Genomic DNA, 18,595 nt, shown 5'->3' on the forward strand with positions numbered 1-18,595 from the left:
ACCTGACAAGGTTGAATGCTGAATCTGAGCAATAGGTTTCGGATGCTGGAGGAGGTTAAGGAGGTTAAGGTTTTAAGAGCTGGTAAGATAAAGTTTTTGAAACAGGTGCCCTCTGATGATGATATCTTAGTTATTACTTGTCCATACTTCACCAGACTTCCATGGATGGTGTGTCTTATGATACTGATGCACTTGACAGGCTTGAATGCATAGTCTGGTTTCGGATGCTGGATAAAGTTAAGTTTTTAGGAACAGGTCACATGTTTAATAGATGATAGTACTATTTCAAACTTGCATAGTTGATTTAACTGTAATATGAATGAATCGCAGAGGTAGCTTCAGATGCAGAGCTTGATCTCCATTATCAAGGATGCTAAAAAATAAATCTTAGTTATTACTGGTCTTAACTTCACCAAACTTGAATGGATGGTGTGTCTTATGATACAGATGCACCTGACAGGCATGGAAACTGAATCTGAGCCATAGGTTGCGGATGCTGGAGGAAGTTAAGGTTTTAATTGCTAGTGCCCTCTGATGATGATATCTTAGTTATTACTGGTCCAAACTTCACCAAAATTGCATGGATGATACGTCTTATGATACAAATGCACCTGATGGGCTTGAATGCTGAATCTGAGCCATAGGTTTCGGATGCTGGATGAGGTTTAGTTTTTTGGAACAGGTCACATGTTTTATAGATGATAGCTTGCATAGTTGATTTAACTTTATTATAAATTAAATGCAGAGGTTGCTTCAGAAGCAGAGCCTGATCTCCATTATCAAGGATGCTAAAGAAATCTCCTACCTCACTCAAACCAGCTCGATAGATAGATGTGTTTGTTGATAAATGATTTAACATGATTCCTATGATAAAGTATTGTATGATATGAAACAATATTGTTTGATATGATACAATATGATATCATATGTTATATTATAAAAAGTTCTACGATACAATATGATATTGTATCAATTTTTTTGATATTTTATGATATGATTATGTATCATGATATTGTTATGTATAGTATTGTAAATTATGATACAATATTGTATAATATTATATTGTATTTTTAATTTATTATTTTATCACATTATACAATTTCATAAGATATTGCAAAATATTATATTGTATCCTATGATACAATATTGTATATTCTATAATATGGTATCATACAATATTGTATAATATGATATTGGTTTCAGTAATATAGAATTATATCACATGAAATTGTATTATATGATATTGTAATATAATATAATATTGTATCATACGATATTGTATGATATGATATTGGTTTATATGATATATTATCATATCACATGAAATTGTATTATATGATATTTTAATATATTTTATTGTGTCATATGATGCAATATGTATAATATAATAATGTATTTTATAATATTTTACCATATCACATAATATTGTATCATTTGATAAGATACAATGTTGGAATCAAATTATATTGTATTATGTGATATAATATCATATAATGTATCAAATATGTTTCAGTGTCATTCAATACAATATCATTCTATATTATACAATATAATATCATGTTTCAGTGTTATGATGTATTATGTAATATGATATTGTAATATGATACTATATTATATTATATTTTATGATATTGTATTATGTGATCAAATACAATAAGGTATAACACAATACAATGTCATAACATACGTTACAATATCAAATCTCATTATTGTTTATTACGGTATTTTATTTATTATATGATATATATTATATTAGAAATATGACATGATGCAATATTTAATTTTATATCATTGTATTGATTAACATATGAACATATGATTATCATAAAAAAAATTATCAGATGATATACGATATTTTGCCAAAACAGAATCCATGAATATCCAAGATCATAAAGTATGATTTTCATATAAAATGATAAAGGTGGTCTTATGAAAGTGATGTCTCATAAGGGTGATGCTCCGTCTCGGTGAGCTTAGTAATCTATGATTACCTATGTTTCAATGTATAATAGTACAACTGATGAAAATTACGTACTGTATTTGATCACCTCTTTATACCGTACATAAAATATGATTCATTATTCTTTAAATAAACATATAGGAAAGTATCCATTGGCAAATTTGGAAGGTAAACTATTTGGATTTATGCTTTACTGAATAAAAGTTCATAACCAGAGAAATCCTATCTTACAATTTACAGTACCGATATGGTTGATTTTCAGTACCGATATGGTTGATTTACAGTACCGATATGGTTGATTTACAGTACCGATATGGTTGATTAGTTGACCATTTAGTCTCCTTTAATAACTTGACAAAGGTCAAATGATTCCATCCTCATTGTAATCATGGTGTGCATGTAATAAATTAATTACATATTTAATTTCATTTTTTTTATATCAAAATCAAACCAAGCAGTCCACCTAATCATCAAAATACATGAGACTTGGTGAAACAATTTTTTTAACTTCACTTAAAGCTGGCTCTAAACATTCCTTTCCAGATTCTACAAATAAATATTCATTCCACAGACTACTGAAGAGGGACTTAATGAAAGAAAAAATCAAAACACTCAATATTTATTTATCACATGACAAAACAGGACTATTCCTTTGTAACAATCATTGAATTCGAGAAGTTCCGCATAAGTACCATATACAGAGTTATTAGCACCCCATGTTTTTTCTTGCCGTATTGAAGCTGTAAAAGATACTCCTCCTCAACTCAAATGTTGTCAAAGGGAAGTAACTTGTAATTTCATTTAGCCCCATTTTAAATTATTTTATAGGGGCGGTATAAAAGGAGAAAACTAAAAACAGGGGTGAAAATTTCTCAGTATACAGTATAACAATTTTTCATATTTTCTTTAGAGTCAGCGGACTTTTGCACATAAAAAATTAAAGTAGATGTACAATGTTCAAAGATAATTTGACAGCATCTTAAAAATATATATTTTAATAAAGAGGAATGATTTAAATATATGGAGTCAGCAATTTACAAGTAAATACAGCTTCTTCTTAGACTTTGACACCATACATATATATTTTAATTTCCAGAAAAATTGATCATCAACAATCATTTCATCAATATACATGTATAACAACACATGACTTTCAAAACAATAACAGTTTGTGTTTAAAATTCCAGTCAAAATTTACCAGTTTTGAAGGTAACTTTCATAAACAATGCCAGAGACATTAACATTGGAATGATCACTTTACTAAGAGTTACCGGGTAGATCTGACACATTGTTGCTGTACAAGCTAACCCACATGTCACAACACCTAAAGCTTGGCAATTCTCAATCTATAGAGACAATGTGGTGTCAATCTTTGACAAAGCAATCAATAACACTGAGAACTTATCTTGAAATAAATTAAAATGAAAAGCAGAAACCAAATTATAGAAATGAAAGTAATATGATATTGGTATATTTACAAAGCAAAACAAAAAGAAAATTCTGGATGTTGGTTAAAACAGAGATGAGATTTTTCTGTAGATACACAGATTCTTACATATTAGAAAGTCAAACAGTTAGTTCTTGAGATCAGTGCTGAGCACTTACAAATTTAATGTTTCCCCATTTTTTCTTCCTCTACCAATTACATCCATGTCAAAACATCACATAAGATTGGCATCAAGTAAAAACAATCAAATTCCAAATTCCTGTAATATATTAAAAACTTAACAAAAAAGCTCTCATTGGTAATAATAGGCAGTCTAAGATATGCCTTATGTCAACTGAGTACACACTTAACAATCATTCAACTTTATTGTTTTCCCTGGCAAGCTCAAATAACTTTTGACAGAAAATCTTTGAGGGCCATAAGTTCAGATTAGGGACAATAACCCATCCATTAAGTTATTGAGAAGAGATTATGAAAGGTGATACATGTATGACCGTACAGAAGCTGTTTTCCACAAGGTCAACTTACAAATTCAAGCACAGGTGCAATGACCGATAGATATGTGCAGCTTTGGTGAGAAATATTATAGAAAAATTATTGCATTCACAGATTATTTAAGCTGCTTTGGTTTCCATGGTAACTAATATTTCATTCCTTGACTATTGAATTTCACGAGTCAGTTAGTCACCACTTCACGACTTCTGTTTCGTTTTACAATAGTTTTTCTATAAAACAACACTTAAGTTCTACAAGATTCATCTCGTGATAAAAGTTATTCCCCTATTAACTAACATGCAGATTTATACACGTAGACCTTAACTCAACAAAAGTAACAAAAGAAACAGACAATATACATGTATATATACATAAAATTGTCAACATCCTCATGTCAAATAACTGTACAGGAAAACATCTTACAATGTACAAAAGAATGCAACCTAAAACAATATTACAAACCTGTGTGAAAAAGTCACTTCTGAATGTACATGTAGCAACATAGGTTAAGGACAAATGAAAGTGATGGTGCCATGTCTGATATCAGAATATGATATCAAAGTGGATGGTAATTGTTTGATATTTCATTAACAGTTGTGGAATGACAACTTTTCTTGATTAAGAATAATGTAGAGCAAAGTGCAGGTGTTTCTATCAGATATTTTGTCATCACACACAATTCAAAAAAGAAGAAAGAATCCAGGGCAAAGACCAATTAATTTTGAAATAACTATAACCAAAATCATGTTAACCTTATTTTATTGAATGTTGTCTGTTAAATTCAGATCTATTTAATTGAATCTAATCACTCCATCATAGCCAAGCCCTTTCAGTTTTGAATATAAGAAATTTCAAAACAGGAGATTGGTAAAAAAGTTTTAAGCATGTATAAAGAGCGAATATAATATTGAGGAAAAGTTTTGGCAACCAATGAAATCCACATTTTATAGCTGATGCAACAGCCACTTACTGATCTAGGTCAAATAAAATATATACTAATGTGAAAATGAAATGCTATGACCATTTGATTACTGGTAATGACCTGAACATGGCCGATCTAAAGAAGCAAAATATACATGTTGGAACCATTAACTCATAAAAAGTAGCATCTCTTACAATACAAAGTCTTTGAATATAAATTTGGTAGTTATTAAACTAACAATTTTCTACAAGTTGATTCAGAGCAGAAAATTTAATGATATCACAAAAAAATTTAAAAATAGCACTGTACACAAAATGTGATATAACCATTCAAGTAGTGTTTCATAGTTACTAAAGCCACTCTGGTCAAACATGATGCAATAGTGGGTGAGGTGCAGCAACTACTAGTATTACTAAACATCCCCCCAAACTATGGATTGTGCTTGACTCTGCAGTGGCTTACAGCAAGAGTGGGCATGTGGTGATATAAAACAAAGGAAAACATTACTGAAATAGCATGACGAGGGTGAGATCATTCAGCACAATCTGTCCTGTACTAAATGTGCAGGATGAGCACAGTACTTCTGATTACTCAACAGCAGCAGTATAGTGCTATGTTAGTGCTATAGAGTTGAGGACAGTCAGAGGAGAGATGGTTCAAGTACTATAAAAGTTATTTACAGCGGTGGTTAAGTACCCATATTCTGTAGGCAAACAATACCCCCAGGTATTAAATAGGCAGATGCATGATTGAAGACTCTTTCAAAGTTTTGATTTTTTCCATACGCATGGGTATTTCATGCAGTTTTATGTTTACTACATAACTAGTGTAAATTACCACCACCTGTAAATAACTACATTTAAAATACATTAATGAAGTATATTTTTTAAATGAAAACAGTTCAAAGTACATGTATTACATAAAGTACTCTCGTACAGCACAAACTAACAGTGATCAGACAGACAGACAGACAGACAGACATACGGAGACCACACGTAATAATCTCAGCAAGACCCTACCACTCCGCATCCATCAAGGAAATCAGCACAAGTATTGTCAACTGCTCCCATAGGGTAGTTCAACACAACATTAAAGTCTAGATTAATTGATTTGTAAGACATTTGCTTAAAACGATTACTTCAGTGTACATACATGTACTTTGAAAAAAAATTCTACTAATAATAAACATTTATAAAACTACAACTTTATAATAATAATAAATTTCTCTGCTAAATTGCCGTTTAAGAAACACAAACACATACATTCTGTGAACAAAACAGAAAGGAAACAATAATGAAAAAAAGATCTCAGCTGCATCAAGTTAAATAAAAATGGTTCCCTTTCAGCCCTGACACAGTAAAACAGTGTGACCTGGTGCATACAACTTCTGTCTACCAGTGTCAGGGTTAAGTTCATGTAAGACACCTGTTCTAATCAGTCAAAACCCGACAGGTGGACTCCACCATCAGCAGTGGGAACTAGTGTTGTTACTGCTCCCTGAGTTTTTGAATCGGTTTAAAATGTTTTTGAGTCCAGAAGGCTTTTTTTCTTTTCTCTGTTTCTTGATCATTGAGTCTGGTCCCATGGAGGTGATATCAGTGTGTTCCATGGGGTCTGAGGAGGGGTGCTGGGTGGGGACCGACCCCCGACTGACCAGGCTAGAGCTGTCCATAGAGGACATCGATGAAATGCTGGCTGAACTGTCAGAGGCCGGTAGGTGGCAGAACTCGGACAGCTCCTGTCGGACGTTGGTGTTACTCCCCGCGTGGAAACCCAGGCCTCCGGAGGAGGAGATGTCTACGGATGGCTTGCTGGGGGAGGAAGATGAGAGGGAGGGTGAAGAGGAGGCAGAGGCCATTGTCTTTGTGCCATATCTACAACATAGAAGATCTCATGAAATAACAATCAATAGAGATGACTGTATATATCTTTGTGTCATATCTAAAATAAAAAAAGACAATCTCATACAATATCAATTAAACTGATACAAAGGACTATATAGACATGCATGAACATGATCTTATATTGCCCGACAAAATGAACATCTTAATTCAATTGCAAATTTTTTATATAGGCATACTTTGAATAGATTAGATACACTGATAAGCTTAATCATATCAAATGATTTTCAAATGTGTCCAATTGTTTGGAGAAAATGAAAGAAATTTCATCAAAATCGGGTAGAAATAATTAGACTTGTTTCAGAAATTCAATGTACATTTTTGGTGGCCAAAGTTGACTCTCATGATAAATAGTCCTTTGCTTTAGGTTCCATGAATCTCTAAATTATCAGAGATTACTTGTTTTCATTTTTCCCCTGCCCCTGAGACAGGTGTGGTGGTACTGACCCTGAGTTCTGCGGGTCCAGCGGTGCCTTGATGGCCTTGGAGAGGCGGTCCCAGAACCAGTCCTTCAGGTCCTGCTTGGTGTAGTCACACAGGGTCACATGACGTAGCACCTGGGGCACCTGTATCCCAGACTCAATCAGCACAGGAATCAACTTCTTACTGCGAGCACCTGTCAGAGAGAATCATTACTTGTTAACAATCTTATCAATATTGAAATACTTGGTTGGCAAAATGCTATAGGAAAATATCAATCATACATATCAAGCAACAAAAAGTATTTCCTGATTTTTCAGTGGTTTGAATTCCACCACATGATCTAAAGAAGTACTAGTTAAAACTGGAGGGGGATCGATTTTCTTCAAATCCAGAGGTACCACTTACCCCCACATTCAAATTCTCAACAATCTTTAATTGTTTTATAAGAAAACTTGAGACAAGCACCTGAATTACCTAAGTCAGACAGGTGTTAGGCCTGTGTTTTAACTCCTCTGGGGAGGACGTACCCGAAGACAATGTGTGGCGAGGGAAAGACTTAGCTAAAAACAATGTGAGGGCGTGCGGAGGACTTACCTAGGGACAATGCATGGGTGTTGGGAGGACTTACCTGGAGTCTCTTGTGTTTTGATAGCAATTATATAGCCTGCTCGCAACCCCAGATTTACCTAGTAACCTGTATTTTTCCAATTTTTAAAGAAGAATTTAGTTGAAATAAATGTTTACTTTCAGTGTCCAAGAAAAGACTTGCCAATGTAGACGTGATAGGTGTAGGTTAACGATCTCCGATCCTTAGCAATCTTTGATAACTTGGAATTTTTTTATTTGTACCATAGATCTGCCTTTTATATCTAGACAAAGTCTTGTAGTGTTAATATTACTGTATATATTATTAACTGTTCAAAGAACTGCTTGGCTTAATGGCTCCACGGAAACCTACTACATACAGGTTAAGGGGTTTGAATCACCGATGCACCAGTTCAAGTCTTTTCCTCTAATTTGATCTCAACTTGTATATTTATTCCATATATTTATCCATCGTGGCTTAGGTTGCAATAACTTCATAAAATGCATGGATACCATAGAGAAAATATCTTTCTATTTTATTTCATTTATAAAGTTTGAACCATAAATAACATTTTAATAATGAAAAATATACTTTGAGGCTGAGAATCGGAGAACTTTAAGGGATACTGTACAATTAATAATCATTAAATGAAACTGTAAACAAATAATTAGTAAATTTTCATGACAAAATTTGTACATGTCATATCTGCTTTAATTCAATAAATGTATGAGAAATGTATGTTTCTCAAATGTAATGTGTAATTTAATTAATTACATTTGCATAGTAATTGTAATTTAATTAATTACATTTGGAAATCCTTGTAATGGTAATGGTAATTTAATTGAAGGTTTTAAGCAAGTAATTGCAGTTTAATTAATTACTTTCAAATGTAATTGACCCCATCCCTGCCTGGAGACAATAGTGTGGGCAGGTGGTGGACTTACCTGGAGACAATGCGTGGGCAAATTTGACCTGAAAGTCTGCGGAGGCACTGTTTTGGTAGTTCCTGGACATGATGATCACCATACGCCGGCACCTGCACGTAAAAATTCATATTTAAACCTGGAATAGCTTGAAGAAAATGTTGACATTTACAAAGATCAATACAATATGTTTACATTTCATTTTATAAATATGAAAGGATTTTGAAGATAATTTTAACTCTTTAACCAAAACTTAAGTAAAATCAATTCTTACTTCACTTATTTCCTTATTTTCTCATTTGAAAAAGAGTCAACAAATCCAAAAATATCAAGTGAATCCCTCTAATAACATAATGGAGTCACTCACCTCATCTCGATCAGGCGGGCGTCAATGACGTAGCGAGCCCCACCAGGCAGGTCATCTCTCCAGGGGACAAACAGCTTTAGGTTGTGTGGGGGACTCTCAAGCTTAGTAATCATCTCTTTCACAAACACCAGGTCCTCACCCTGGGGGGAGTAGCACACGAAGGCGTCAAAGAACTGTGGCATTCCCCTCTCCACTGTCGACGAAAAATGACATTCAGTAACAAATATTTACATTTGCAAAAATGTTTCCATACATGGACCTACATAAATGTGAAAATGTTCAATTCTGTGTGAACTTTTTGATCACAGCATGATCAATGAATGATCATAGCATGCGCTTATTGCTTTAAATGGTTGGATTATTGTAAGTATAAAATTACAGTAATTTTAGTTATTCTGAATTATTTGCCTTTTTCACATGTTAATATGAATATAAGTAATAAACAGCAATGTTAAAAAGTTCACTGGGAAATGAACTTGGTTGGTACATTATCAAATCTTCTAAGAGGCCCTTTCGGCTCCACAGGATTTGATCACGTGACCAACCAAGTTCCTATCTTGGTGAAATTTTTAAATTGATTTTCATTTCTTAGTCAGCGTTGTTATGGCTATTAATAAAAAGTACTGCAGCATGCCCTTCTCCAATGTCAATGAAAAACGATAAGTTGATAGCATTACGTAAGCAAATCAAATACATGTACATCCACTGTCAAAAACAAGTGACAGGACAAGGTCTCTTTCTCAAATAATATATGAAGTAACATACTGCAGCATCTTTTTTCTACTGACAACAAAATGAAAAACAACAACAACTGACTAGTCAATGTCTTATTAATCAAATCGTATATCATACATATCAATAACAAACAACAAGTGAGTGTAGTTTAAGCAAATCATATCACACACTTAACTCAGAGTAAACAAAAATCTCCTTTATTTTGAAATAATATAAATGTTTACAAAATATTCATTATCATGATAATAGTATGGTTTTAATAACATGAACAACTTTGGGAAGGCTTTGCAAATGAGATAGGCCTAACTAAAAAATAGTTTGTTTCCGCTTTCATGCTGAAAAAAAGTAGGGTCGGTCGGTCGGAATTTTTTTTTATTTATTCAAATATATTTTTTTTCCTTTAATATTGCAGTATCCATACATGCCGGTTAGATACTGACACTGCTGAATGGTATAAAATGAGAAATACTTTTAATATCATTCCTGACTATTAAGCTGGTCTTAAGAAAACACAAAAATTATATTATTTATCAGATACTTCCTCTGCCAACAATGAGAGCATTATTAAAATCTACAAGACATGGAAACATCCAGCCATTTTGAAACAAAACGTATGAGTTACACTGATTTGAGAAGAGTAACTGCTTCAAGCGTTTTTGTTTCCAAAATTTTGAGTAATTTTTTTTCCAAATCGGATAAAAAAGAAAAACGATTTTCCATCAAAAATCCTAAAAAAAAAGGTTCGAGTCAGGGGGTAAAAGCTAGGGTCGGTCAGGAAAGCGGAAACAAACATTTTTTTTTCTTAGGCCTTATCACACTTCGAAGATGAATTCTGAGTCATTGGTTTTTTTAAAAAACACATTTGTTATCTGTGTTTACAAATACATTATTTATTAAATTTTCTTATAAACAAAGAACTTTAATTTGTGTTTAACAATTTCAGACTGATATATTTACATTTTCCAGTGTCTTTGCCTGTAATAACACTACGTATCGATTTTACTATTAAACCCATAACTTCAAATGACGCCAAATTGAGGCACCAGCGGGGTTTGCTTATTCATATTTAAATATTTAATCGTACAATGGCTTAAAATTATATAAATATAAGTATTAATAAGGAATCATTCTTTGAATATTATGAGGTGATAATTTCGGTCCGGGTGTGATTAAATCTATCATAAAGCCTTTTATTGGATTTGATCACGCCCCGACCAAAATTATCAGCTCATAATACTCAAAGAATAATTCCTTATTCCCTATATAAACAAAATACAAAATGTTGTCACTTGACAAACAAGATATCTGTGAGCCAATGCTCACTAGTGATATCCCCGCTCTGATGTGAATATGCAAAATAAGCAAAGTCGACATTTAACAGAAAGCTGGCATCCTATTGGTACAGAAATATATCCCACAATATGGCATGCCTAAACAAATAGTGTGTTAAAATTTCAAGCATCTGCGATGAATAGCTGCTGAGAAATCTTTGAGGAAAATTTGTTTGAAAATTTTGGCTAAAATAAAGAAAGTCGTCATTTAACAGGAAGATGACATCCGATTGGTACAAAAATATATCCCACAATATGGCATGCCTTAACAAACACTGTGTAAAAATTTCAAGCATCTCCGATAAATAGCTGCTGAGAAATCTTTAACAAAAATTTGTTGGAAAATTTTGGCAAACAATACACAAAGTCATTATTTAACAAGAAGTTGATGTCCGATTGATACAAAAATATATCCCACAATATGGCATGCCAAAACAAATAGTGTGTTAAAATTTCAAGCATCTGCGATAAATAGCTGCTGAGAAATCTTTGACGAAAATTTGTTTAAAAAATAAACAAAGTTGTCATTTAACAGGAAGTTGACACCTGACTGGTACAGAAATATATCCCACGATATGGCATGCCTATACGAATATTGTGTAAAAATTTCAAGCATCTGCGATAAATAGCTGCTGAGAAATCTATGACGAAAATTTGTTAGAAAATTTTGGCTAAAAATAAACAAAGTCGTTATTTAACAGGAAGTTGACATCCGATTGGTGCAGAAATATATCCCATGATATGGCATGCCTATACAAATACTGTGTTAAAATTTCAAGCATCTGCGATAAATAGCTGCTGAGAAATCTTTGACGAAAATTTGTTTGAAAATTTTGGCTTAAAAAATAAACAAAGTCGTCATTTAACAGGAAGTTGACATCCGATTGGTACAGAAATATATCCCATGATATGGCATGCCTATACAAATATTGTGTAAAAATTTCAAGCATCTGCGATAAATAGTTGCTGAGCAATCTTTGACGAAAATTTGTTTGAAAATTTTGGTTAAAAGATAAGCAAAGTCGTCATTTAACAGGAAGTTGACTTCCTATTGATACAAAAATATATCCCACAATATGGCATGCCTAAACAAATAGTGTGTTAAAATTTCAAGCATCTGCGATAAATAGTTGCTGAGAATTCTTTGACGAAAATTTGTTCGAAAATTTTGGCAAAAAATAAACAAAGTTGTCATTTAACAGGAAGTTGACGTCTGATTGGTACAAAAATACATCCCACGATATAGCATGTTTATACAAATACTGTGTAAAAATTTCAAGCATCTGCGATAAACAGCTGCTGAGAATTCTTTGACGGAAATTTGTTTGAAAATTTTTGCTAAAAATAAACAAAGTCGTCATTTCACAGGAAGTTGACGTCTGATTGGTACAAAAATATATCACACGATATGGCATGCCTATACAAATACTGTGTAAAAATTTCAAGCATCTGCAATAATTAGTTGCTGAGAAATCTTTGACGAAAATTTGTTTGAAAATTTTGGTTAAAAAATAAGCAAAGTTGTCATTTAACAGGAAGTTGACGTCCGATTGGTACAAAAATATATCCCACGATATGGCTTGCCTTAACAAACACTCTGTTAAAATTTCAAGCATCTGCGATAAATAGTTGCTGAGATAAATGTGACAGAAATTTTTGCTACGGACGGACAGACAGACAGACGGACGGACGGACGGACGGACGAACGGACGGACGGACGGACGGACAGACAGACAGACAGACACACAAGGGTAAAACAGTATACCCCCTCTCCTTCGGAGCGGGGGTATAAAAATATCTGTATCAAAAAATTATGCCTGATGCTATGTCCCCAACCACAGTGTATGAAATTAAAAAAATCTACTCACCGTCGTCTTTACAGAGGATGGCCAGCTCGTCCACGTTATGATCGATGGCCGACTCCGTAGAGGTAACTGCAACAAAGGGAGAAAACTCTGTTCACCAATACTGCCTCAACATGGTACTATAGAGCAAGTGTCTTTAATTAACAGAACATGTAATTAATCCTTTAGTACCTTTATATCACTGTCTTACGACACATTCTTAAAGTAAAATTTAACAAAAGGAGAATTACCACACAGTAGATCACACCCGCTTCTGTCTACTGCCAGCATCCTTTCATTGACATTAATCTTACTTAAGGAATTATACACTCTGTGAATTATTTCTTTTCCTAAACAAGGATCTTTTTTTTTGCATACAACTATCATTCCTATTGACACTGTTTATGAAAAAATTTCCTTAAACTGCAAATCAAACAGAGTAGCGCTAATTACAAACAGATGCATCGTGTGACCGGGGCACTCAGTTTGACTCGTCTGAATTATAAGCATGTCCTCAGTGACAGTTCACCAGGAAGATTTACCCTACACTCAGCATTCACAAAACTCACGAATCAAGTCAGGTTCATGGGAGTTAAGTGCTACCCGAAGCTCCTTGTTCGAGCAGGAAATAGGACAAAGTAAAAGTCATTGATTTTTTGTCCTAAAATGCAAATATAATGCAGGTAGCACATTACATAAGTGATACACTAGATAACATTTGCTTACTAAGCCTTTTTAAATTGAACAAGAATGACAAAAATGTTTCACAGGTATTTTCACAGTAAAACTCTTTGGTTTTCTGTAAAAATAAGACTGTCTAAAAAAAGTAAGATGTAAGAGCAATTTCAGTTGGCTTTATGCAATATGAGTATAGCATCTAGCAATAGCAGACACCATCTTGTACATTATATATGTCAATTATCATAATGTAATTAACAACTCTCCATATCTTAAGATGTTTTGAAAGTTTTCATTGACATGTACCTAAATGCTTCACATTTTCAAAATATGAATCATGTCAATGACTACCTCCATGTCTTTGAGAGATATGTTTATCTGTTTTGTATGGATTTTCAATCGTTATTTTAAAAAAGAAGCCTGGTAGACAACAAATGAATCATTTTTTTGCCTAAATAAAAATGAGACAAACAAGTACATAAAATAACAAAGACTGTCTCAAATATGTTTACAATCAATTGTTAAAACCTGCTAGTACTTCCTAATGTCCATTCCCCTTGTAATGGACTTTCTTTACTTGTAGCCTTCCCTGTCTGGACTTACCCCAGTCCTCTTGTAATAGACTTTCTTTACTTGTAACCTTCCCTGTCTGGACTTACCCCAGTCCTCTTGTAATGGACTTCCTTTACTTGTAACCTTCACTGTCTGGACTTACCCCAGTCCTCTTGTAATGGACTTCCTTTACTTGTAGCATTCCCAGTCTTGACTTACCCCAGTCCTCTTGTAATGGACTCTCTTACTTGTAGCCTTCACTGTCTGGACTTACCCCAGTCCTCTTGTAATGGACTTTCTTTACTTGTAGCATTCACTGTCTGGACTTACCCCAGTCCTCTTGTAATAGACTTTCTTTACTTGTAACCTTCCCTGTCTGGACTTACCCCAGTCCTCTTGTAATGGACTTTCTTTACTTGTAGCATTCCCAGTCTTGACTTACCCCAGTCCTCTTGTAATGGACTTTCTTTACTTGTAACCTTCACTGTCTGGACTTACCCCAGTCCTCTTGTAATGGACTCTCTTACTTGTAGCCTTCATTGTCTGGACTTACCCCAGTCCTCTTGTAATGGACTTCCTTTACTTGTAGCATTCACTGTCTGGACTTACCCCAGTCCTCTTGTAATGGACTTTCTTTATTTGTAGCATTCACTGTCTGGACTTACCCCAGTCCTCTTGTAATGGACTTTCTTTACTTGTAGCATTCATTGTCTGGACTTACCCCAGTCCTCTTGTAATGGACTTTCTTTATTTGTAGCATTCACTGTCTGGACTTACCCCAGTCCTCTTGTAATGGACTTTCTTTACTTGTAGCATTCATTGTCTGGACTTACCCCAGTCCTCTTGTAATGGACTTTCTTTATTTGTAGCATTCACTGTCTGGACTTACCCCAGTCCTCTTGTAATGGACTTTCTTTACTTGTAGCCTTCATTGTCTGGACTTACCCCAGTCCTCTTGTAATGGACTTCCTTTACTTGTAGCATTCACTGTCTGGACTTACCCCAGTCCTCTTGTAATGGACTTTCTTTCTCCTCTCTTTCTTTCTTCATCCTGATGTAGGCATCAGCATCACGAACTAAATAAACAAAGACAACATTAAATTATTATCATTTACACTAAAACATATTAATAATATACTGTGACATGCACAGGCATCAAGGTTTGACATATCAGCATCCACTGAGAAAAGGTTCTAAATATTAGATATCTGTCATTTTAAGTGATGAAATTATAATGTCAGGTTTTTTATTTTAAACATGCAGTACTGCCTCAACAGATGCAACAGTTATCGACTACAATACTGCTATGGAGAAATCTGGAGGAACACCTGATAAATCAGATACATGATTGACAACTTAATCATGCATGGAATATTTCACATAATCATTTGACTAATTCCCATTATGACAAAAGGTTATGCTATAATATATCACAATATATTCCATATGTGCTCTCAGTCATCGTGTAACTATTTAACACATTTAAAGTGTAACAACTACAAAGTCATAAATGACAGTACTTTTGGATATGTTTGTGCAGAAATCCCAGGGTGTAACTTTGCCCATTTTTTTTTAACATAATGTGCTCATCCCATCTGTAAAATGTATCCAATAAAAACATTATAATAGGAAAGAGCTTGTAATAAGTGATTTTGATTTTTTTAAAAATGTAATTTGAATACATGTAGTACAATACATGTACATTCTAAAGATGTGTGAATTTAATCTAAGCACATATTTAGTATAACCATGATCGGTCTGTGTTTATTAATGTATTTGATGTATCTGTAGGGATGGGACGATCCACCGATGCACCGGTGCATCGCGGTATTTATTTTGACGATATTTGGATCGATACATTTACCATTAATACAACGATACCTTACTGAACTTTTTTTATTTTTCAAAAATATCCGAGCTTCATATATCGGCTATTTTTAGTCAGCGCGCCTAATATGAAACTACAAAGATGGCGGAAAACCTCGTAAAGTTGTCAAAACTGTTAGGAAGCTAAATATGGAGTGTGGAAAACTTTAGGAGTACTTGTTTATGAAAAACTAGTGTACGCGAGACTAAAGTAATTTGTAAATTGTGCAACGCTCATTATGAATATAACAAAATAACTTTGGACATGCGGTAATACATCGGCAGGTTGAATAAATTTTAAACTTTTATTCATGTTTTCATTTAATTGCAATGTATCGTGATATGTATCATATCGCATCTCATGTATCGTGATATGTACCGAATCGGCTCAGTACAGTATCGTCCCAGCCCTATGTATCTGTGTTTTTGATACTGCATTATTGGTTCTATTACAGGCTTGGAGGAGTTCGTTTCCTGCATAGTGCATAGATGGTAACAGACTTTTGAAGACAGAAGCACGCTTCTTCTTATCTGTGGGGTTTTGTTACTTTAAAGTAACAAAATGTATCTGGAAAAATGAGGAAGGCTGTTGCTGTGGTCAATAACTCTTGTAATCAACCGTTACACTCATTTGATGCATCTCATTTCAATTAACTTTTTATTATGGTAGCATAATCAGTATTTTAATAAAAAAAATTCAGCTTACGTTACAGGCAGAACAAACATTTACATAGAATTTGAACTAACTTATCAAATTTTTGCAATCTTCAAGAACGTCCAACCGTCCCAACTCCACCAGAAACTCCCACAACCGCCCAATGGTTGGGGACAAATCGGACCGGTTTGTCCATTCTGTGAGCAACTCATCTGTTGGATTTTTCTGTCTTTCGAACTCTTTGATTTCCAGAAACCCAAAGCCCACCATTTCAGCAAGTCCATTGTAATCACTGACTAAGCCATTTGCGTCATTCACTATTTCAGACTGGACGTTTAAATACAAAGATAGCTTTTTTCTTGCACTAACCCGTAATGCATCTAGGGATATATCTTTGTACTTGTCACTAAGACTTATACTTTTGCCATTCGAATCCACAATTTCCATCTCCGACATGGACATTTTAGCGAAATTGGAAAAAATCTTGAGTTCGGAAAGGTCACACTCACAGCCTATATATATCCTTAGCCTTGTAAAAAAAAAATGTTAATCAAGATTTCAAAATTAATGCGACTGCCATCTTGTTGTTAGTTTAAGTCAAAACAATAGTCCCATTCTTCCACTTTGTTAATGGAAACGACGGAAATTTCCCCTAAAATTGTGTGGGCCTCGGTTTCAACTTCCGGGTTAGAAAACAAAGTAGAGCATTTTAAAGTAGCTCGTACGAAAAGTGTGTCATATATCAAAAAGTCAGAGAGAAGATCGAAATCAGGGACGTTAAATACTATGTTAGTCAGTATAAGTCCCTACCGAAATTCCTGGCATGAATGAAAATTGTTTGAAATATAAAATCATGATTTTATGTATTCATCAGCTGATTATGGTGAATTAGAAATCTGGTCATTATCATGGTTGAATAAGTCTGATCACAGCACTTTTTAATAAAAAGGTCACTAAACTTTTAATCAAAGTAATGCAGTTATGAAAAATCAGTTGTTTCCAGCGAATGCTTCATCCCACGATAGGTCCTTATATAGAATAACAACGTTGTATAACAATTAAATGGTCATCAAAAATGCTATAATACATGGATATTACTTAATTAATTAATTAAACTAATAAAGGTGTTTTCATTTAAAAAAAAAAAATTAATTAAAAAAAAATATATTAAAAATATTTTAAACATTTTAGTATAATAATAAACTCTTCAGTATCTTTCGTATAAGTTGAAATGTGCATGCACTGTCTTTCCCGTAATCGACATTTTAATTATAATTTTAGATTCACACCAGCATGCATTACTGAAATTAACATTAATCTTGCAGTGAGCACTCGTCAGGAAAGTGTGTCTTTTTTATTTTTTTTTCTCTAGTGAAAAACCTCTTTAAAAGTCATTTCCTAGAGCTTTTTTTAAGACAATATTTGAGCTTTGTTTACAAAACAAACTCGATATATAAACTCTGGATCTTTCGGCTCATATTTTGATATTTGACTTTCAAAATTTGACACAGCATTATAAACTTCTATATTTATCATTACAAACATTGAAAATGGATTTAAGAATAAAATTTGAATATTTTACGTCAAATCGTGTCCAAGTCCCTATAAGCCTGCATTAGTCAGAAATAAGTTTATTATGGCAATATGAGCTGCAATTTTCTTGTTGAATTTTTTTTAACGAAAATGTTATCTCCTTCTAAAAATATCATGATTTTTCAATTTCTGTTAGCCTTATTTTTGTGGGGAAAACCGTTAAGAATCCCTAATAGGAGCAAAATTGAATTATTGTAGTCCTATTGATCTGCTATATATTCCTTAGAAGAGACATCTTTTTTCGACAAAAACTAAGACAGTTACATGCAGACTTATCCTACTAGCAGGATTTTGCAGCAAAATAAAAATCTACAAAA

The 18,595-nt window shown here is 33.5% G+C and overlaps 1 protein-coding gene across 1 annotated transcript; it reads right to left on the reverse strand.

Annotated features, from left to right (window-relative positions):
* Positions 1-2,563: 2,563 nt before the first annotated feature.
* On the reverse strand, positions 2,564-17,379 carry LOC128164183 (myeloid differentiation primary response protein MyD88-like). Its single transcript, XM_052827940.1, has 7 exons — positions 16,778-17,379; positions 15,166-15,240; positions 12,959-13,024; positions 9,025-9,217; positions 8,679-8,770; positions 7,173-7,341; positions 2,564-6,698 (listed from the first exon to the last, which is right to left on the reverse strand). The coding sequence occupies exons 1-7, from the start codon at positions 17,145-17,147 to the stop codon at positions 6,290-6,292; spliced, it is 1,374 nt and encodes a 457-aa protein (XP_052683900.1). The 5' UTR covers positions 17,148-17,379; the 3' UTR covers positions 2,564-6,289.
* Positions 17,380-18,595: the final 1,216 nt, after the last annotated feature.

Source organism: Crassostrea angulata, chromosome 1, assembly GCF_025612915.1.
Source record: "Crassostrea angulata isolate pt1a10 chromosome 1, ASM2561291v2, whole genome shotgun sequence".
Classification (NCBI taxonomy): Eukaryota; Metazoa; Mollusca; class Bivalvia; order Ostreida; family Ostreidae; genus Magallana; species Magallana angulata.